The sequence below is a fragment of the Diceros bicornis genome, chromosome 7 (genome assembly GCF_020826845.1).
Source record: "Diceros bicornis minor isolate mBicDic1 chromosome 7, mDicBic1.mat.cur, whole genome shotgun sequence".
NCBI classification, from domain to species: Eukaryota; Metazoa; Chordata; class Mammalia; order Perissodactyla; family Rhinocerotidae; genus Diceros; species Diceros bicornis.
The window spans coordinates 34,624,720-34,649,315 of NC_080746.1; the positions used below are offsets into that span (position 1 = coordinate 34,624,720).

At 35.2% G+C, this 24,596-nt stretch overlaps 1 protein-coding gene across 4 annotated transcripts in view; it reads right to left on the reverse strand.

Annotated features, from left to right (window-relative positions):
• Positions 1-24,596, reverse strand: part of CNTN5 (contactin 5) — an 812,742-nt gene that overhangs the window by 368,812 nt on the left and 419,334 nt on the right. For all 4 annotated transcript variants that reach the window (XM_058545360.1, XM_058545362.1, XM_058545361.1 and 1 more), the window contains one exon: positions 7,383-7,478. In XM_058545360.1, coding sequence (XP_058401343.1) covers positions 7,383-7,478 — 96 coding nt within the window. The remainder of the gene's footprint in view (positions 1-7,382; positions 7,479-24,596) is intronic.

Sequence of the window (24,596 nt, forward strand, 5' to 3'; positions counted from 1 at the left end):
TCAGCAAGAATTTTTTATTTCCCCAAGACATTTTCAAAGTTCTTCTTTTAATTGATCAAGCAAGGCACTAGAATTAAATCACTATTTCTCAATATCATTGTCATCTCAACTAAAAAATCCAATTCTCCAGGTTTCAGTTTGTTCCCTTGGCCAAAAATATAAAGTGTCACACTTTATTCTTCCATACTGATGATGTGAATCACATTTCATTTATCTATTCTACAATTCAGATCATTATGAGAAAAGGTAAATAGTAAGAGAAGTTTTCTTACTACATAGCTGATCTATTTTTCCCTGTTCTTGTTTGTTATTTTCTTCTCAAAGTTTCTGATAGCCATGCATGGGCTAAAAACCTTGACTAATTTTATTTATTTATGAATGTTATGCATTTGTCATTCAACAAATATTTTTTGAGCTCTGACTCTATGCCAAGCACTGTTCTAGGCATGAGGTACAGCATTGAACAAAAACTACAGAAATTATGTCCTCATGGAATTTACATTCTAATTGAAGGAGACGGTAACCAAAGAAGTCAATTTGTACAGTATATAGAAAGTGATAAGTGTTATGGAGCATAATAAAGCAAAGGAAAGGAATTGTGGGGGTGCATATTAGAAAAAGGAAGATCAGGAAAGGTATTACTAAGAAGGTGAAATTTGAAGAAACTCATGACAATGTGGGAGTGAGCCATCCATATACCTGGAATAAGAGTGATCTAGGCACAGGGAACAGCAACTCTAAAGGCTTTGAGCCAGTAGCATGTCTCCTTACTTGAGGAACATCAAGGAGGCCAACATGACTACATACAAGAAAGCAGGAGGAAGAGTAGTAGATGAGGTCAGAGAGAACACATGGAGCCAATGGTGAGAGCTCTCTAAGCCATGTAAGAACTTTGTCTTTGACTTTGAATGAGGTGGTGTATTAGTCTTTTTGAAGTGCCATAGCAAAATACCATAGACTGGGTGGCTTAAACTATAGAAATTTATTTTCTCACAGCACTGGAGGCTGGAAGTCTGAGATCTGGGTGCCAGCATAATCAGTTTCTGGTGAGAGCTCCCTTTGTGACTTGCAGACTGCCACTTTCTCACTATATTCTCACATGTGGGAGAGAAAGAGCTCTCTGCTGCCTCTTCTTATAAGGGCACTAATCCCATCACGAGGGCCCTACCCTCACGAACTCATCTAAACCTAATTACCTCCCAAAGGGCCCATCTCCAAATACTATCACACTGGGGGTTGGGGCTTCAATTTATGAATTTTGGAGTAACTCAATTCAGTCCTTAGCAGATGGGGAGTTTTTGGAGAGTTTTGGGGAGGGGCATAACATGATACAACTTGATTTTTAGAATCACTCTGGCTATTATGTTGAGAATAGATTGGAAAAAAGGTAAAGGCAAAACAAGGAAGATTAGCTAAGAGGATACTGTAATAATCTGGGTAAGAGATGATGGTGGTTTATTCTAGAGACCTAGCAGTGGAGGGTGTGAAAAGTGGTCAGATTTTGTAGAAAGTTTTGTGTAGGGCCAATAAAATTGCTGATGGCTTTGTGTGGGGTGTGAGAAAAAGTAAAAAGTAAGAATGACTCTAAGGCCTGGTGAATTGTAAGAAAAGGAATTACCGTTAACTGAGGTGGAAAGAATGCCGGTGGGGCAGGTTTGGAGGAGATATAAGCAAGAGTTCAGTTTTGGACACGGTTAGGTTAAGCTTGAGGTGCCTTTTAGCCATTCAGATGGAAATGTCGAGAAGTCAGTTGGATATAGGAGCTAGAGTTCTGGTTGGAGCCATACATTTGGAAGCTGTCAGTATTTAAAGCCTAACTGTCAGGTGAAATCTAAGAGAGTGAGGGTATATTGAGGAAAGAAGTTCAAAGACTGACACTTGGGGGACTGCGACATTAAGAGTTTGAGGAGATGAGGCAAACTCAGTAAGGGAGATTAAGAAGTAAGGTAAGAGGAAAACGAGAGTGTGGAATCCTGCAAGAAAGTGTTTTATGGAGGAAGGAGTGACCAACTTGAGGACTAAAAATCATCCAAACGTCTACCAAGTAAGGAATGGAGAAGCAGAATGGGGTATGTCTGTACAATGGAATACCATTCAGCAATATAAGGAAACAAACTACTGATACGTGCCACAACACGGATGAAACTTGGAAACATTAAGCTAAGTAAAAGAAACCAAACACACACACACACAGACTGCATATTGTATGATTTCATTAAAATAAAATTTCTAGGAAAGGCAAAGGTATAGAGACAGAAAATAGATCAGTGATTACATGGGGACATGGGTGGGAATACCTTGATGAAATGACGGAAGGATTCTGAGACTGGATTTGGGGGATGGCGGCACAACTGTATAAAGGTACTAAAACTCAGTGAACTGTTCACTTAAAATGAGTGAATTTTCTGGGATATAAACCGCATTCAATAAATCTGTTAAAAAGAGAGAGAGACAGAGAAAGGGGGACAGAGACAGAGAGAGAGTCAGATAGACAGAATTGGAGGAGCGGAATTGGATGGAGTAGGTACAGACAAAGCTTTTGAAGAGTTATGCTATGAATAGGAGCATAAAAATAAGGTAGTAGCTGAAAGAAGACATGAGTCAAGAGGTTTGCTCTAAGTGCAGGAAAGGTTAGGGTTGCATGGTGTAGGGAAAGATCCAGAAGAAAGTAAACAATCTCTGGTAAAGATGCAGAAGGGAGAAAGGAGAATTACTGAAGTGATTTCTTTAAGTAGACAAAAAAAGATTAACTGCAGTGCACAAGTTGAGGGATTGCCTTTAGAAGCACAACAATGCATCTCTGCTAAAAAAGGGAAGTTAGAGTGTGTCAATACAGATGCTAATGCGTGTGTGATTTGGTGATGAAGGCTTGTGGAAGTTATCTTTTAATTGTTTTGCTTTTCACAATGAAATAGGATGCATGGTTATCAGAATTTGTCACCCCAAAATATAACTCTTTGGCATAAAGACTACTTTAGGTTGATTATTTTTAAGAAACAGCCGACATAGAGAAGCTCTGCAAACCAAGCAGAAGTCACACTTTGTAAAAGACATGTACATTTGTAAGGGAAATCTCCATTTGTAAGAGTGTCTCCCAGGGAGAGGGGGATAACCTTATCTCTAGAAACTCTTATCAATGCAGAAGACAATGATTTAAATCTGCATAACAACTTTACCCTTGTTTACTGTGCTTTTCCTGGTAACCTCCCATAACTGACTCCTCCAACCCTAACATCTTCTTTTGTCTTTCATTGAGGATCATATTTAAGGTGGTGGCTTTGGCCTTTTTGGTGAGTTACTCAGTTTTCCAGGGTCTCTCCCATGCATAAGGAAGAACACATATTATTAAACTTCTGTTTGACTTTTTTCTGTTAAACTATCTCATGTCACTTTAATTCTTAGACCGGCCAGAAGAATTTAGAGAAGGGTAGAGGAAGATTTTTTCTCCCCAGCAGTTATAAGCTGAGAGCGAGGATGGGAGAAAAATTGAAGGATGGGAGACACATTGAAGATTTGACAAAATTATGGTAAAAGGATGAGGTGTTTTTTTTTGAAATTTCTGGTCAGCATTAAAGTGAACTTGAGATTCATAGTTTGGATTTTAAATTCATATTAGTCTGCATAACTCTATCTTTTTACAGTCAGATTAAGCTGAGTAGGTTCAGGCATGCAGTAGGCTGAAAGTTGGATTTAAAATAAGGATTAAAGGATAAATTTTGTCAACTGTCAAGTGTGAGGAAGCGAAAGACAGATGAAGAAATTGAAGCCGTATGCAAGAAAATAATAACAGTTGAAGGAGAAAAGCAAGAATCAAAGGAGGAGAAATAGGGTGAAAAGGAGGTAGGATCAATGATTTGTAGATTTCAATGAGGTTATAGGATTCCTGAAATCAAGGTCCAAGAAGGATTGAGCAGAAGATAGTAGATGCTAGTCAGAGAATAGAATGTTTGCAAGTGTGGTAATTGAGAGATTATAGCTATTGGTAATAACAGGTCAAGGGGCTGAGATTGGTTGTAAAACAAGACCATTGGAATAAAGAAATGAAAGGAATTGTCAACACAAGTAATCCATAATCAATCTATAAATCAAAATTGGGGTGAATTTATTATATGAGCCAGTTTTGAAGACTATAGCCTCTGAGAGAACCTTCACCAAGGAAGGAAGCACTCCAGAGAAGTGGGGTGTACAGCGTGGTTATATACCATCTTGGAACAAGGAACGTACATCAAACATGACAGGAATATCTCTTTTACTATAGTCACAAGATGTTTTGCTAGCACAGTAAGTCAGTGGTCAGGAAATGAGCATAGCAGATCAGTAATTAATCCTTAGTTTCTGGAAATAAATGCTTATCCTTAAAGAAATGCTGATATGTGTGTGTTGGGGGGCATACATCCCTACCTTTAAGGGCATCATTATTGGCTTTGGGACATTGTAAATGTTTAAAGCAGATGCACAATGCATGCTCAACAGGCCACGCTAGGCCTTTCTGGAAAAACAAGGTCAGGCCAAATGAGTTTTAAACCAAATGGCTTCCTCATATACCACAGTATACTAACTTTTCTTATTGCTTTTCATTTATTCATCAGAATGAAGAAGACAGGATGCTGTAAGGGACCTACTGAAATTACCCAATATTAAGACTGGAGTAGTACCGAAGAAACTGACAGTGAGCCAGGAGGTAGAATTTTCAGGAAATAAAGGGGAATGAGCTGGAAGTGTGTAAATGTCTGCAACAAGGAAGTGTAGAACTTCTGATGGCTTGAAATTCAAAACTGAGGGTTTGTAAGGAAGAAGAAGGGAGAATGGGCAATGAGGAGAAAGGAGGATATCTGTTCCAATTTCCTTCTGAATAGCGCATACAATTTGGGAGAATAAACAGATGTAACTTTAAAGGGCTACAGGAGAAGCCATGTCTTTCAGGGATATCCAAATTGCAACTGGAGCCAGAATATAAAAGGAATGTTCTACAAGAAAGCTAAAGATATATAAGATTTGGCTGATCAGGGGATAACTATCCATCTGGTAAGTGTTAGACGTTGGCCTGAATGCTGAGCTACTCCTGTTATTTTGGGCCATGCACATGTCCCCTAAAACTTTGTGATGCTAACACTGATGTCTGAGTGGATCATTTGACATAGTACTCCAAAATGAGTGCCTAGTAGAATACAACCTCTCTTACCATCTTAAATCATGAGTCTAATATTTCTTTTGACATATATACAATAGCAATCATCTGGCTGTACTCTCATTGCTCTCAATCAGAGATCACATTTTCATTTATTTAATCAATGAATACATATTCTTATCTCATGCTTATCATATATGCAACTCATTATACTGTTTTTTTCCCATTAGAAATCTTATCTATATAGTTTTCTCTGCCAATTGGATAATTTGCCTATGTGTAATCTTGCAGTTTTGCTTCCCATATCATCCTCTCCCATTTCACTTTTTTTACACGTGTTCCAAAAACCTTGCAATATAGATTATATCTCAGAAAATCTTGCTTTTTTGCCCTCAGAGGTCACTACATGTTGTTAACTCCTCTAAGTCTGATGATGAACACTTTCATCCTCTACAGAGCCTGTTGCTTTCTTCTCCTCCTTCTTTTTATCTCTAACAATTATTCATGTAATTACTGCTCTTCAAACTTTCTAATAACCCAACATTAGACATAACATATATTAATGCTATAGGATTCTCCTAAACTTACTAATTTTTTTTGTCTTATCCATAAAAATAAAGTTAAAACACATGTTGCCTTGAAACAATCTAAATCTGTAATCACATGCAGGTAAGACTAGATATACAGCCAGCCCAGGTGATCTAGTGGTTAAGATTCGGCACTCTTGCCACTGCAGCCTGGGTTTGTTTCCTGGTCAGGGAACCACAACACCTGTTTGTCAGTTGTCATACGTGGTAGCTTTGTGTTGCTGTGATGCTGAAAGCTATGCCACTGGTATTTCTAATACCAGCAGGGTCACCCATGGTGGACAGTTTTCAGTGGAGCTTCCACACTAAGACAGACTAGGAAGAAGGATCTGGCCACCCACTACGGGAAAACACTGTATGAATAGCAGCAGAGCATTGTCTGGTATAGTGCCAGAAGGTCAGAGGATGATGTAAAAACACCTGGCAGGGTTCTGCTCTGCTGTACACAGGGTCATTAGGAATCAAAACTGACTCGATGGCACTAACAAGACAAGACTAGATATATTTACTGTAAAGTCCTCAAATTGCTCATGGGAGGATTGGAGTGACTGAATTCACATATAGGAATTAAGTGGGTACAACTCGGAAAATAGATCTAATAGTGATTATTATCTGAGTTTCAAAGCAAAACGTTTTCAAAAATATTTTCCTGTTGAAACATTGTTTTAAATTGAAGGAAAAATAAACTAAGTTAAAAGGAGGATCAGATAAAAGTGAGAAACTTTAAAAAAGTTGATTGAAGTCTTTTTGTAATTTATGGTAAGAATTATCTATGGTAGAACAAAATTGAGGTCCATTCCTACACTAATAATACAACATAGAAACAAGTATGGCTTTCACACTAAACGAAGTAGAAAAATTGATCAAGATACCAGGATCCTGAATTCTGTTTCCAGTTGTTAACTCTAAGGTCTATGTTATTTCTGAGATAGAAATAGATATTTGATTCTTTCTCTCTCTTTTTAATTGATACTGACTACTCTTAAATCATATTATAGAAAACTATACTGAGGTACTCATCTCAAATCAAGGGACTCAAACAGAATGAGTATAATTAACAGTGAGCTGGCAAAAGGGAATATAATTAACCTGAGCACAGTTTACTATTCTGTTACTCCAAACCTCGTGAAGTACTTACCTATTACTATGACTTTTACAAACAAGAGCTCAAGCAGCCAAAAAATAATAAGTAAATTATAGTTTTATTTGAAACTTGAAAAAAAATTTCTTAACCGTTTTTGTTCCAGTGTGACAAACAACACCATAAACAACCCAGTTTCCGGCTTATCTTCTGAGACAAGATGCACATTGGTATTCAGTGGACTCAACTCTGACACTCCAAATAATTTTTAAAAGTTTTTACTCTCTCTTAGCTTATCACTTTGCTTGTGCTCCAGGTAATATATTCCTCACTGGTGGCAGGCAGAGACAGAACCACGACAGTTAACAGTTAGGACGACAATAAAACAGTCTTATCATAGGAGCTCACTCTCCTGTCCACTGATATTTAGAGTATATGATCTTTAATTAGTCATCTTGTACTCTGAAACATTTCAAGAAAACCATGCACATTTCATCTGGAATGTTCCCCAGTCAATACACCGTCTAAAAGAATGAGCATATAGTAAAAGAGAGCAGCAGCAATATAGAATGGGATCCTACTGTACCTGGTGAATGAGGCGGAGGAGAGCACATCAGAACAACCCCCTGGCCTTCCCTCACCGAGACTGCACTTCTTGTCCGGCCACTAAAATTTCCCAGATCTGTCAACATAACACAGCATTTAGGTGCAAGGCAAAAAGGGGTTTAAAGAATTACTACTTTTGTAACTTGTACTTACTTTTCTCTCATTATCCAAAGTTTCTTTTTATTTGTTAAGTAGTGATAGGAGGGCCTTAAAAATAAATTTATATTATCCAATTTTAAATACCATGTTGTCAGATTATATGCACACTCTTTATTTCTATTTATAGTGCATACAACTTGCCAGTGTAGGAAGAAATTAGACAATACATTTATAACACTTTAAATAGGTCTTTTATTTCTTTATAATATTTCCTACGTATTGATTTTTCTACTACCAATAAAACCCATTCATGCAGAGCGAGAAGAGAAATAGAAGTGGTTAGGGGTGCCTGGTGTCTAACCTGCTGCCTCATTATATTTCATGCTATGAATGGTGGGTAAAAACAAGCACGAATTTGCCAAATTAGAGAGACTTGTGTGCTGTAGCAAAATATAATGAGGATATAAAGTGTTCTTTTTCTATAAATGTGAGTGAAAAAGTCACGTTACTTTCATTTTGTAGAAGCCTGGAATGGCCTGTACGGATTAATTATACTCATCCATTTTGATTACTTGGGAGTATTCTAGCTATTGAAACACTTATATATATGAAGGATTACAGCATTGATTGATTGGGGTTCAATTGTCTTCCCTTAAATTATGTTGCATTTACACAATTTGAAAATACTTTCCTAAAAATAAAGTGGCCTAAAAAAGAATGATGCGTATTATTTGTGTCTCTATTACTGTCTATTAATCTATTCATAGTTCAGTACCTATGTCATTTTCCCCTTTCCTTGGCTAGTTTGATCAAAGACATGATTTTTAGAATAGTTTGTTGGAAACGATAGGAGTTCAATAATTTTATAAATAAACATTGTCCCAGAATTCTCATTCTGTAAAATCATGTTCCCATGGTGAGAAATGCTTCTTGAAAATGTTCTGCCTTTACTTCCCTTATTCACCAATTGTAAAAGAGATTTTTTGAAACTTTTCACTTTTTCATGCTCAAATAGTATATTTCATAGTAATACAATGTAGATCTTCAAATTTAACATTTGTTAATCTGACAAACGATGAAAGTAAGCAGTCAAGAAAATATATTGAATGGATACGAAGGAGATAAATCAATAACTTTAATATTCTAAGACGGATCCTATACTTTTCTCTTTTGAAAGACTGGTATCAATTTACTTATTTGCTAAATTGACAATCAAATTTTCTTAAATACATTCAAAATCATAAAGGACTAACAAACAGTGAAGGCATAATGCCAAATAGACAGTCAGGGAGGTATTCGTTATTGAAGAAAGTGTTTAGAACTGAACACGTAATTCTGTGTTTCATTATAAACAGTTAAGCATTTCACAAAGTGGGCGAGACAAAAGAGAAAGAACTGTCTCAGTTCTACTTTTTTTCGGTGGTTTGAAAACATACACACTACCTTCTAGTAAAAATCAAGTTCATTCATTCAAATATAGGTGACTCACAGCTTTAAATTTATATGCATTGATCCTTAGGGATAGAAGCTGTCTTTTTTCCAAAAAATGATCTCAATAGGAAAACAAAGCATGGCAAGGTTTCTAATTCACCATCCTTTGACTCTATAAGAAACAGCACAGGAACCACACAGTGAGGCAGTGGTGGCTGTAGGGCTGTAACATCTCCTTAGGGATTATATTGTTTTTACTTTCCTCTTTTCATCCTCACTGAGTTTATAAACTCTGGAAGGTTATTTAGATATCAATTTATTTTAACTGAATTTCTTAAATGGTTTCTGAAAAGTATATATGTAGCTTCCAACACATTTACTACAAGTTCATATTATGCTTATTATGACATTTCAAATCAAATTATTATAGTTAAAAGAATATTTTAAAAGAAAACAGTCCTAAATTAATGCCTATTTCTGAGAAATTGAAGTACAGGCATGGCCTAGAAATTAGACACAAAAAAGAAAGAAAATTATAGAATAATTATGACCTGAATTGTGTTTTGAGATCACAACGACCCAAAAGATAACACTCAGCTGTAACTGTAATTTTATTTACAAAATAAATTATAATTTATTTTGTATCAGTTGTTAATACAGGTACAATTCAACATTTCCTCATGGAATTGTCTCTATGTCATTATTTCCTAGGAACTATAGCACCAGCAGTACAAAGATAAATTGATTTTTTTCAACTGTGAATAAATTGTTTTTTTCTTTCATAAAGACGTATAGAGAAATACTAAAAAATCTGCACTTTCATGGAGAGTGTACTTTTCTCATTTAAATCCTTCCTTCTAGAAAAAAAGAAAAGTGAAACAATGTTATTTATGATGTAAAAGTGGTCTTGTGTCAGGCAAGATTCTGGTTGATCTGAGGCAGAAGGATTTATGTGAAAAAATTCTTGGTTGGACTGGGGATGGCAGCTAGAGAGAAGAGTCTGAGCGAAAATACAGCTGTTTGTTTTTATCCCATTGTAAACAGAAAGTAGTTTCTTTGGAGGTACTCATCAGAGAACTTAGTTTGAGGGCTGATCACATTATTTTCCTAGATTATACATTCTATATATCAAGGAGAGAAATAAAAAAAATGAATAAGAACTTTCATAGGTGAGGTTTTGGTTATTTTATTGCCACTTACACAAGGTAAAAAATGCATGTTCATATGTTCTATTTTTGACCTTTAAGGGAAAAATGAGCAAAACTAAAAATCTCAATACAAGGACTCGAAAATTTAGGTGCAAATTATGAACTGAAATCAACCTCTTTTTGGACAAATAGCACATGGACAAATAGACAATAGACTGGAGGAGAAAGTTTACCATCACGGATCACAAGGCCTCAGGCCTTGTATTTTTCTCTGACCCTTTTTTCAAGTTCAGAAGCTCGTGCAGAGTTTAATAGTAGAGCTTTAACTTGAACTGCAACTTACAGAATAATTACACCTATTCTTCCCAGATTAAACATGCAAAGAAAAAGAGGTATACAATAAATGAATTAGCACACATTTGATCCTGTCCAAAACATTCATAAGACATTTGGTCCACGCCAAAAGTTCCTTAATCTTTAGTCCTGTTCAAAATCATTTAGCACGGACCAAACATGCTCACGGATGTTTTGGACAGGACCAAATGTCAAGGACCTTTTGGCGTGGACCAAATATCTTATGGACAAAATGTCTTATGGACGTTTAGGACAGGACCAAATGTCCTGCAAGGTCAGTATATACCATGTGCATTGGCCATGTAGCACTTCATGCTATTGCTCTAAATGTGAGCTACAAACACATGCACACCAACACACACACACACATTTTGGGTTGTTTCCTTCCTTCCCTCCTTCCTCCAGCCTGCCTGCCTGCCTCCCTGACTTCTTTCCTTTATTTTATTCCCTGCTTTATTTCACAAAGGATTCGAGGCAGCTTAAAATATATATGTATATATTACAGAAACATAAAATAGGTAATTAACAAATTCCAGGTGTATGGAATGGTACAGGTATGGTAAGAATCCTGTGGGGTAAAATAAGCACTTAAGAATATATTTCATATACTTTTGTAAATTATTGGAAGTTGGCCACAAATTTGACTCTAACCTTAAGAGGGCCAAAGCAAAGATGGATATGTTCCCAGTCTTAGAATTCATGGTTATTGTAAGATCAAAACTTTCCAGTAACTCAGAAGTACAGTGTTACGGGATGCTAAGGTCCAAGAGGGATTTCTCCTGCAAGACTTCATCAAGATCACACTGGGTGGTATAGTGGGCTAAGCAACTTCACGAACAAATTAGGAAAGCTTTCCATCCACTGAGACAACTTAAGTAGCTATAGTGTGAGCTACACACACACAAACACACACACACACAAATGAAAAATTATTTCAAAAACCATTCTCTAGAAAGGTGAATTATCTTAAAGTGTTAATGAGAGACAGGTTGCAGAAAACTGGCAAGAAAAAAAATACATAAGAGGTTCTGGACACTGATCTTATGATCTAAAGTATATTAAATACAACAGATTGGTTAGCAACTGGGGAGCGGTGAGGGAGAAGGGTCAAGGCAAGAGGATAAATCTTATACAATTAGGAATGAAGTGCTGAGGTTCACCTGTCTCGTGGGCTTTCATTTCCTAGTCTTAAATCTGTTCTGAGTAGGTGGCAATGTCCAGCTTGCGGGAGCTCTATTTAGAAGAATGAACGGGAATGGAGTGCTCATTTTGAATTGCACTTGGTTATACATTCATCCTGTAGGTGGTGCTAGTAAGTTTTAGACTGTCGATGCTCCAGGAATTCTCAATTAATTCTCTAATGTTAAAAGTGCTGTGAATACAGAGATAATTCATTATGAATTCTAAACTTCATAAAATTGAGTTTGAATTTTTACAAAAAGTAAAACCATTGAAAAAGGCAAACCACTTTAGACTAGGTGTAAGAGACTTGAGTTCTATTATTTACTAATGTTTGGGTATCGGATTCATATACAAGATTCCTCATCTGAGGAACTAAGATGGTTGCTCTTTCTGAGGGGTCTCATGGCTTTAACTTCTACAATTTCTATAAAAATGTTAGGTTTTCTACTATTGACTTGGTATTTGCTGCTTCACTTGCAAAGTGATTGCATATTGAAATCTTGCATCAATTTTACTTGTTACTGTTGTTCCTGTTATTATCATCAGGATTAGTCACATCGTTGTCAGATTTTTTGTGTCCCATGTAAATATCCTGTAATAAAAATTGGTCAGACCTCATTCAGAAGCTATCTTTGATCTTCTAAAATGTTAAGAAAAATAAAATGAACTGGAGGAATAATAATAACACTAGCTACTAGCATACCTACTCTATGCCAGGCATCCTGAAAATTAAATATTAATTTCTCTGTTTTAAAGATTACCAAATGTACGTGACAAGCAAATAAAAACTTAGCTATGGTCACACAGTTAATAAGTAGTGAGTTGGCAAATCAAACTCAATGTGGTTGTTTTAAAAAAATGTATTAGGACAAAAGCAATTCAGCATTTGGAAGTTAGACCAACTTGGTTTTAGGAATTTAGAAATAATCTTCATAAGGATCTCTGATTAAAAATCATTTTCTGACAGATTAAAGGCATAGAGATGAGAAAATATTAGTAAAGAATGGAAAAGATAATTCTTACTTTTATTTTGAAAGAGAATTAAATTAGCATTTTTCAACACATAGCCATTAGTCTGCATGTAAAGGCTTCCATAAGACACTCTAGAAAAGCAAGATTTTTAATAACATAGCTTTTAAAATAAAAATTTGAGGAGCCGGCCCGGTGGCGCAAGGGGTTAAGTGCGCGCGCTCCGCTGCGGCGGCCCGGGGTTCACTGGTTCGGATCCCAGGCACGCACCGATGCACTGCCTGGTAAGCCATGCTGTGGTGGTGTCCCATATAAAGTGGAGGAAGATGGGCACAGATGTTAGCCCAGGGCTAGTCTTCCCCAGCAAAAAAAAGAAGAGGATTGGCAGATGTTAGCACAGGGCTGATCTCCTCACAAAAAAAATAAAAAATAAATAAATAAAATAAAAATTTGATTGTTGAATGGTACCTTGACTGAAAGCCATAGAAATGTGGAGCTTTGTGGTGTTTTATTGACAAGCGTGAGCTCATGAGCCTGTGATCAATTTGTAAGCATATAGGGCAGGCCTCAATAAGCCCACTTATTGATGAGGACACTGGCGTTCACTGAGGTTAAGTAACAAGAATAAAAACTCACAGCCGGTAAGGATCTGAGCCTTCAAGATGACGAATTCAGTTTTAGAACTGGCATGTTTTTAATCTAGAGTTATTCTGATACTTTTAATTCAGAATGTTTTGATCAATGCGGTTATTTCTTTAAACCTTTTCCTATTACATCAGTTAAAGCAATATTCCAATTCTTTAAAATATTTGTTATAAGTCACCTATGAATGGGACATCATATCACCTTTTAAAAATGTTAATTATTTAATAAAATTATTCTTTTGAGAATATCAGTTGAGCTAATTAGAGATATCTCAAATATACACTCCCATCTATTACATGAAGATAACAATTGAATTAAGATACAGCTGGAGATGTGGTGGGGTATATCTACAAGAGATAATGATAAGTTATAATGATACTGTCTTCATTATCCTTTTTTCTTTGGTTATGTACAGCAGGTCAGATGAGTAATCTCTTGCTATAGATTACCATTTTCACTTTACACATTATCAGATACGAATCATCCATTGAAAAGGTTCACTGGTTAAGAGGAAACCAAAGACCGTATGTTTGCCTCGAAAGAGACAATTTTAACTACATTATAAGTAAAACAGTAAATTGTAATTGCTTTTATAAAAAGATAAATTATCCAAAGAGTGTGATAAAAATTTTTGATCTTAAGTCTTTTCTTTGGAATCTTGACATGTTACAAAAAGCTACTTTAACTGCAAATGATATATGTGGTGAAATAATCTCAAATGCGAAAGTTGTATAGTTGAACTAATGTGATGATCGTCTGTGAACCCTGGCAGAGGTTTTATACTTTTGACTTAACTTTCTACACTCTGGATGAGCAATTACATAAATAATCCTTACTTGCTTGCTTCTAAATTCAGATTTTTTTCCCCAAACTCAGATGAATCTTAATTCAGTAAAATCTCAGGAAATTGTAATGCTGAGCTTTGGAAAGAAAAATATAACAGAAATAATACAGCGTGTATAGAGATTTTGAGTATTATAGATCCATAGAGATGGGGGAAGGATGTCATTTAGTAAAATCAGCAAGTCATTTAGTACATCGATTCCTAAAACTCATAGACGTTTTTATTGTCTCCCAAGATTTTGGGCCCAACTATCCTTTTCAGCTAGTTTACATTTTATAATATTTCATTAGATAATTACTTCCTTGCCTACAACCATGACTCGTTACCCTTTTCTCCCTCCATTTTGTTCCCCTGGTACAACATCAATCTTGGTTAAATTGAACTATCTACCTACTCTTGTTTGGGCAAGGGAATGAGGATGGAGAAAAACATCAACAATGATGACTAGTTTTGCTCTACACTCATGAGCATGAACCTCTGGCAGGTCCTTAGTGCTAGCTGGTAATCCTAGTACATTTATGGAGCCCATTCTCTCTCAATCCTCTAGACAATACTTTACATCTACTCTCTTTCAACACAACCTCCAGCCCCTTCCTCTACTTATTCCCTCCTACTTCCTAGAGAAAATAGAGGTAATCTAAAAACCAGTTATATACATTCCACCTGTGGGAGACACTGCAATGGATGTCTCAGATTCCCCTTCAATGAAAGACTTGTCCCAACTGTTGGGAACTCTATTGACAGACAGCTTTCAGCTCTCAGTCCCTTCAGGGACTGCTGTTGCTACAGAGAATAAGCTCACCCAAGGTTATATCCCTTTCTTGCATAGCACACAGCCAACAATTGCTTAACTAGTGAGGATAATGACCTGACCACCTTGGCCACCAACTCCAGACAACCCTGACAAGCCATTCTAGCTTGAGAGATCCTCCTTGGTGTCATCTGGGGCTGTTGTTGGGCCCTCATCACAGCTCAAATTATTCTCCTTCCCAAGCCTCCTCCTTTCCCCACCCTTCCAGTAAGTGGATTTCAAGGGTACTTTTTAATAACCATCATCCACACTAAACTCCATCTCACCGAGTCTGTTTCCCAGGGAAATCAACCTATAACACCACCACAATAGCTATCAATTTATCTGTATCTGTATTGCTTTCCATCTTCTTATCCTAAATGAATTGTCTATGATCCAAAGACCCACCTCTCCATCCTGCATCATCAATAGAATTCAAATATACTGGTATTTATTCAAAGTTTAAAAAAAAAAAAGGAAGAAAAAAATGTATCTTTTTGACCCCATTTCTCCATCTAGGTACCAACCCATTTTTGCTCTCCCCCTTTCCAAAAAAACTTCCATTCTCTCTTAAGCTTCTCAAATCAGGCTCCTCTCCCTACCACTACCCAAAATGCTACTGTGAAAGTAACCAAAGACCTCACATTGTTAAATTTATTAATCAATTACTCAGTTATCAACTACATGACCTATAATCAATATTTGATAGAGTTGATCACATCCTTCTTCTGAAAACAATTTCTTCACTTGGATTTCTCCTCCTTCACTGTGCCTTTCTCTTCACTTTCATTAGCTTATTCCTCCTCATCTCCGCAATGTCTAAACATTTCAGGGCCCCAGATTACACCTTGGACCTTTTCATTCTCAATCCACATCATTCCCAAGGTTATCTTTTCTAGCCCTTGTATTTAAAAATCATGTATACACTAAGGGATTACCAAATTTATTCATGCCTGGACACATCCCTTTAATGGCAATGTGCATGCGTGCACACACACGTACACACACAGAATTTACTTGACATTTCCATTTGGATGTCTAATAGGCAATGCAAACATAAAATATCCTAATGGGACTCTCATTTCCACCTGCCAACATGCCATTGTCAAAATATTTCCCAGCAGAATAAATGATCATTCCATTCTTCCAGTTATTAAGACAAAATGCCAAAACCATCTGTGATTCCAGTATGTCTCACACTCCACATAATATTCATGAGCAAATCCTATTGATACTATTTCATAATGTATCCAGATCCAACACTACCTAACCTCCTCTACAGCTTTCATCCAGGCATCTCTCATCTCGATTTTTGTGATATCATCTTACTGGTCTTCCTGCTTCTTCCTTTGCTATCTTCCAGTCTATTATCAGCACAGGAGCCAGAGTTGGTTCTTTTAAAATGGAGTTAGATCATATGCCCTAAATGGCTTTCTATCTTACTCAGAGGAAATGTCAAACTACTTGCAATGGCGTACAGACTCTAGATCATCTAGATTTTGTTGCCTCTTTGATGTCATCTCTCTCTCTCTCTCTTTTTTTTTTTGTTGAGGAAGATTGGCCCTGAGCTAACTATTGCCAATCTTCCTCTCTTTTTTTTTTTTTTTTTTGCTTGAGGAAGATTGTTGCTGAGCTAACATCTGTGCCAATCTTCTTCTGTTTTGTATGTGGGTCACCGCCACAGCATGGCTGACAAGTGGTGTAGGTCTGTGCCCAGGATCCAAACCTGTAAATCTGGGCTGCTGGAGCGGAGCACGCTGAACTTAACCACTACACCACGGGGCTGGCCCCTTTGATGTCATCTCCTACTGTATTTATCTTCCCTCCCTCCATTCTAGCACACTAGCTTCCTTGTGTTTTATCAAACATATCATGTGTTGTCCTGCTTCAGAGCCTTTCTACTTGCTGCTTCCTCCAACTAGAATGCTTCCCCTCACCCCAGATATAATAATGGCTGTCACCTTTACCTCCTTCAGGTCTTTATTTGAATGTCACGTCCATGGAGAGATCTTCCCTGGAAATCTTATCAAAAACTGGACCCCATCACCCACTACACATTCCTTATCCCTCAACCCTAATTAACTTTTCTCTTTGGTACTTATCTTCCAACAAGCGATTATTTATTTGTCTTGTCTCTTGTGTCCCCTACACGTAGAATTTACAGTCTCCGAGAACAGGGATTTTTGTTTGCTATGTGCGTTGCAATATTCCCAGACTCTTGCCCTAGCTGTTGTCTCTGTCCAGAATACTGTTCCTCCTGGGTATTTGTGTGATCTCTCTAACTTTGCACAGGTCTCTGGTGGAGTGTCACCTTTGCAGAGAGGACTTCCTTGATCTATAGATTCTTCCTTTCCATTCTCCCAATTTCTATTCCCTTTATTCTGATTCCTTTTCTAGCATAACATTTATTACCACCTGACACATTATATAATGAGTTTTAAAATGTACTGTCTTCCCCAACCTGTTAGAATGTAATCTTCTAGAAAACAGACACCGTTTTGTCACTGCTTAAAATAAGGCTTAGTGCATTATTCTATAGTACCTGATAAATAATCAACAAATAAGTAATTGAATCAATAAAACAATTGCATCGTTATCTTCAGCATATATTTATACTTGATGAATTTTAGTTTTGAAATTTCTAAATGTTGAGATGTTTTCCAAATATTATGCCGTTATATCTTTTCAAAATTATAATCCTATGCGATCCAAAGTTCCCAGTAAATACTGAGCCTGACAGATGACACTGAAACATATATGCATTGTAACGCTATTTCTAGAGCAGAATTTTCACTCAAGATTAATTATTTTAATAGTAAAGAGGTCTTATGTATATCATTTCAATCCTTAGGTGAGATGGAAGGTAGATGATAGGCAAATTTTTATAAAAGAAATTTCTCTTTGTTAGTCATGTAATAATTCCCAAAATATTAAGGTTTCTGGATACAAGTGATTATAATACTTTTTTATGACATCTGAATATATTCCCAGCAAAACCTCTTATGCATGGCAGTCTATACAACCAAATTCTGAAAATCATTTTTACTATAGTCAATGATAAAAGTGAAAACAGTTCTGAAGAGTATATATTCAATTAATTTGCTCAAAATTATTTTAACAGAACATTGTACTTCCATAGCTTACTTAAATATAAACTAAGTTACTAACTGAACATTAAATATTAAAACTATATTTAAAAATATTGCTATTAAAAATAAGGGCTTCAAAGACAAAAGACCTAAGTTCAAATTCTAGTACCACTATTTATTAACAGTCGCCTTGGGCAAATTATTTTACTTCACTATGCTTGACTTCCTAGCCAAGATGAAATAATTATACATGTGTTATAAGATTACGCTGACAAATTCTTTGACATATAAAAATATCTTGCCCACATAACCGGCCAATAATAAGCACTCAATAAATATTATTTCCCTCTAAAAATTTCAGAGACATATATCTTATCAACTTCTAATTATAAACCTAAATAATTTTCATTTTTTTCTAAATACTTTGAGTTGACAGAAGGAAAGATTCTCAAATTATAATATTTGGGGACCATCTACAAAATTATAGAAATTAAAAGAAGATATAAAATACATTCAATAAAAGAGGCAGTTGAGTGGAGTCGTTACAAGCAGAGCGGCAAACTTAAACAAGCTACTTCACCCCTTACATCTCAGCTTCCTTATGTGTAAAATGAAGATAAAAACATTTATCTCATACAGTTTTTTAAGACTTAAATATAATAATGTATATAAAGCAGTTAGTACAACACATGGCACAGCATAATAAATGGAAGCAATTATTATCCTCTTTATTATTAATGTTATAAAAAATTGCTGTGAAAATCATGAGACACTATTCTATTCTTAACTCTTCTACTAGTCAGCTATGCAATTTTTGACAAAAGTTTAACTTTCCTGTGTTCACTTCTTTATCTATAAATGAGGGGTTTTGATGGCTCTAGAGAAACAAACCCACATGCCTGTATAGTTACAAGTATACGATCATGGTGGGAACTAAGGTAAATTGGAGAAAGTATGCCTCATATGAAGGCATTTGCCTCTGTTTAGTAAACAGTGTGCAGGCCATAGGAAACACTTGTTTCTAACTTCAAGATATCATTCAGAACCTTTTTTTTTTTTGATGAGGAAGATTGGCCCTGAGCTAACATCTGTCGCCAATCCTCCTCTTTTTGCTGAGGAAGATTGGCCCTGGGCTAACATCCCTGCCATCTTCCTCTACTTTATATGGGACGCCGCCACAGCATGGCTTGACAAGTGGTGTGTTGGTGCCCACCTGGGATCTGAAGCTGCGAACCCTGGGTTGCTGCAGCAGAGCGCCCGTACATAACTGCTATGCCACGGGGCCGGCCCCCACAACCTATTTTTAATGTGTAATTATGTATTATCTATCATTTAGAACTTATTTCAATCTGTAAGCATATTTATAAAATAAATATGTATATAAAACAAAAATATATATGAAAGAATATTCCTAATACCCATCACTACAATGAATAGCAAATGAAACAGATTTTATATTTTGTATCTATATTTTAATAATTGACTTGATAAACTGAAATAGGAAAATATTATCAACACAAAAATGTATACCGTTTATTTACAAGGTTATATTTTTTTCTGTAGTTTTATGATGATTGATCTAATGAAAAGGAACAAAAAAAGTTGCTGAAATAAATATTCTCCTATTATAATTGAGGAAATGTGTCATACCTTTCTTCTAAATCGTATGTTAGAAGACTTTATATGCGAGTCAAAATTAATTATATTTTTAAAGCCTTTTATATAGTGTCTGACACATATAATATGTATTTTAAAATAAAGTAAAATATATAGTATTTTAATGTGTATATATATATACACACACACATTTTGCAGCTCCAATCTTTGAAGTGTAGCAGATAAGAATAAGAGGGATTATTCCAAGGTTATATTTTTGGGGAAATGACAGGCCACTGGACATTCTGATTTCCTTCCTCATTTGTGGAATATAGAGAAAACTAGAATGCAATAACACCTCCAAGCCACCAGATGTTTCTATGTAGTTTGAAGAACTATATGAGAAGTTAAGCTTTACAGAAATGTCTGCTTTTCTGCTTTGGGTGAACTTGGTGGCTCCGTCTGATTTTAAAATTCTAATTTATTTCTATTAATATCTGGAATTTCTAGGATACTATCCTGTTTTTATAGAGAAACTCCCCTCTGGTGTGTATCTTTCCACGCCTCCAAGACAATTTTTAGCTCCACTAGCTCCTACTTAGAACAGCTCCTCTGAACAATACAATTACTTCTTTTCCATATATCTAATAAAAAAATATAATTAACCGGTGAGTAGATTTTTCAAACAATTTCTCTGACTCTGAGTCTAAAATTATACTTTTGAATCTAAGCACTATAATATTTTAGTGAAGCAATAGGTTTTCCCCTCCCAAATCCAACCCAGTCCCAAATTGCATGAGAATGCCTGTATTGGTCTCTGTTGATTTTTACTTTGGTTATACCAGTACTTTCCATAATTAACTAATATGTGTGTTTGAGTGTTTTGCTCTGCCAAATTTTTTTCAACTGCTGTGTGCATTATAGAACATTTAGAACAGTCCTGGCCCCCTGATCAAATGTTTTAAGATGTAAATTGCTTGCTTTCTTGACTCCCTTAGCTCATCTGCTGTTGTACAGTTAAATCAAGTACCACAGATTTGCATTTTTTTATTTTACAAGCTATAACCTTAACAGTTCTACATGAATAATTTATATCCTGTGTAATTAAAAAAAAATTAGGGAACTGCTTTATTTCATAACTCAGCTGACTAGTGATCAATTTTGAATGTATCTTAGATCTCTGCTACAAACCTCATGCTTTGCCTTAGAGTAAATCTCTCCTCTCTGCCCTTTTAGCAGTTTTTTCTTTTCTAGCATTCATTTATTTCAGAAAGTTTTAATTTGTGATCTTCGTTTAAGCTGAACTAATATGTAAAGTGGTCTTTGGATAACACTCATATTTGAGGGAGGATTCAGTTTATTGTGTACAGCAACTCACATATCTTACAGCATGTCAATCGTGAAAAAGAAAAATAGCAAGTTATTTCAGGTCAGAAATCAGGTCGTTGGCAGTGTATCACCAATGCTCGTTAGTCCAGTGCCTGGTATTCAACAATTATTGGTTGAATGAAGAGTGAATAAATGATACACATTTAAAAAATCAGTTGCTACAAGTTGACCTGTGTAAATTTCAAACTCTCTTCTCTTCCTATATGATTTATCTCCATGAAAATAGAAAGGAGTTTTTTAAAAAGCAGAAAACAAATTTAAATCATTTATTGAAAACATATTACTTCTCTGTGGAAATTTCCATCAATTATATGAAGAAATTCTTCATAGAATGAAATTGGTTTTCATACTGAGCATCAGTTCAGTATGCTAGTCGTCTTTTGATTTTTGTTTTCATTTTGTGCTTGCTCTAGCTCTTTTGCACCAAAGTACAAGAAAAGAGTTTGCAGAAATTTTGTAGGGCTGATATGTCTATTTGCTAATGGTACATTTTTCTGTAAAATGGCTGTGGCATACGCATTGCCCTTATTGCTGAAAGGCATCCCACATGATCTAGTTCATGGCTAGGCAGACATTTTTTGTATAGGGTCAGATGGTAAATATTTGAGACTTTGCAAGCCAAAAGGCAAAATTGAGGATATTATATAGGTACTGTCATAATTTTCATGTTACAAAGTACTATCTTTTGAATTTTCCAACCATTTAAAAATGTCAAAATAAATCATTAGCTTGTGGGCCATACAAAAACACAGATTTAGTCCGTGGGCCATAGTTGGCTGACCCCTGGTCTAGTCCATTGAAATTAAGAGAGATAGGAAGGCTTAATAGATAATGTTCTATTACCAAAGAGTCAATGACTTGTCTACACAGCCTGTTCAAGTCATTTTAGAGGAATTGGATATTTGCAAAGTAGAAGAGCTTGACCTCTAGAATCAGAAAGGCATGGATTTGAATTCTCTCTCTTCTGCTTATTACCCTTGTAACCTTGGACAATCTTCTTTGGGCCTCAGTTTCCTCACTTGTGTAATAGGAATAATAATACTTCAAAAGTATTATCAGGGGAACAATGCCTGCAATTTATCCAGCAACAGGCCTCAGCTTACAGTGAATCCTCAGTAAATCATAGCTATTATTACTTTATATGAAGAGGTAGCATATAAATCCTTTTATCCAGCATCTAGTGCCATGTTTACTAAAAAGCAGTTAAGTTTTCTATTTCATTCATTCATTTTCACTCATTCAACAAATATTCATTGCATGCCTACAATGTGTCAGGCATCATGCTAGGTGCTTAATAAATGTTGTTGAGTGAATAAACCTTGCGTGGTGAGCTGAGTTTAGATTTTGGAAAAAGTAAACCATTTTATGTTCTTGAATAGGGAAGATATACCAATACGAGTTCTGAGAAATACTGTGATTATCTTAGCAGCTTATAGTTCAAATGGCATCTCAGATCAAATCTTTAAAAGATATGGAGAATTGAGGGAATATAATGATGATGATGATGATAGTTAACATTTATCAAACACTCACTACCTGTCAACCATTATACTAAGGGCTTTATATACATAAATATATATATAAATATAAAATATTTATATATATAAATATATATTCAAAGGTTCACATTTTTAATATTTCCATTATTGACTGTATCTTCTATCAATATAAAATTACTAGATCCTTTCTTGCTCAGAGCCTTCACTCTTATTTTGTCTGCCTGTATTGCTGCTATTTCTCACCAACCTGTCCCTCAACACTCATGCATGTACACACAAACGAGCAAGCACACACACATATGCTAGTATACGTGTACTGAATTTTTAATTTTTTAGATGTTAACTTAAATATCACTTCTTCAGCCATGACTCCACACAAACCCTCTCTCTCAATATTATATGCTTACACACTATTTCTCTCTGCCTTTATCTTAACTGTAAATAACTTTGTGCAATTATTTGTTAAGTACTGGCCCCTCCAATAAGCTTCAGAATGGCAAGTACCAAGTGTGGGTTATTTAGTGCTATATCCCCAGCATCTGAAAGAACACCTAGCACATAATGAGAACTCAATGAATGAACATTTGTCGTTTTGTTTGCACTTTATCTCACATTACTATTAACCATCTCTGATGTATTTTTTTATTGGAATATAGTTTGCCTATTCTTTTGTAAATAATCTGTTCATATTGGTTTTTATGTGTGTAACTGGAGATATAACCTGCATATATATGTCTAGAAAAATTTTAATAATCTGATATTCTTTGAATTTTGATAGAGTAATTTAATGCATTTACATTTATTGTCACAGCTAATATGTCTGATCTTATTTCGTCATTTTATGTGTGATTTCTATTTGTAAGCTTTCATACTGATTCCTTTTTTCTGTTCTTTTTAAAGTAGAATACATTTTCTTTGTCTTAACTTTGTTATAATATATATGCATACACATATACAGTTATAATATATTTGTCTGGCTAGCTCTCTTATCTATGTATTTTCCATATTCTTTTAAAATCTCCTTATGTTTTTCAAAAGAAAATATAATTTCATTTTTATTAATAAACAACTGTGTGACAACTTTTTAATCTCTCTATTCAAAATGAGAAACTCAGCAGGCTTTTAAATCATTTCTACTCATTTCCTTTTTTCAACAATATTAATATAATCTGCTTTAGAGCCAAAAGGGTTTTTATTAAGCTATTGTGGTTTGTATTAGGTGTCTCTGCTTTCAACATTTTTTGACATTGTTCTTCCCTTAAGTAAGTTTTTTAATTAACTAGCTTTGAATAGAAATATTTAGCTCTTCACAGCAAAACTTCAACATTTTTCAATTTTAAGTTGTGATTTTTCTCTTGATCTTCAAGTACGTATATGTGGTACATCTCAAAACGGTTCACAACTGAGGTATCTTTTGGCGCATTCAGATATGAGTATCAGCTTCTCTGATTTATATTTCTTTGATTATAATTTCCCTGAACACTGGGACATTACTCATTATCATTTAGCATTTAGTGCACAGAAGAGAAGACCGGGGTCAACTGGATTTTGTTTTCAATTTTTAAATGAAATATTTCTTCATCAATGCCATTAAAAATTGCCACAATATGTCAAATTATAGATCTTCGTTATTTTCTACAGAATATTGTGAACCCAATATGATCTACACATTCAGCTCTTCTCTCAACTTAAAAAGTTTCTCTCATTTGTCTTTGATAATTGCTTCAGTTTCAGTTTTGATTTTTCTTTTGGTTCTTAGGTTAGCTCTCTCTTCTTATCTTTTATTTTCTCTTTTCATTTTCATTTTCTTGTCCTTCTCTTCAGTCTGCAGCTTTAATTCTGTCAGTTCACTCCTCACCATTTTTTTCTCCTTTTCATAAATGGCATGTTTTAGCATTCTATTGTGATTGCTAAACCATTTTATTTAAAAAAATGTTTCATGGTTTTTATAGTAGTTATTTTCTTTCTTTCCTCTTCAGATTATTCATATTTATTTTATCTTTCCTTTGTTTGATAGTTCTTTTCCTGTAAGACCCATAATTGTTAATGTTTTCAATTCTCTATTCTTTTTTAAAGAGATATTTCCACTCTTGATATTTGCCAGCAGATAGGGTACATTAATTTTTCATTTCATTTACTCTGCAGATCAAGTCTCCTTT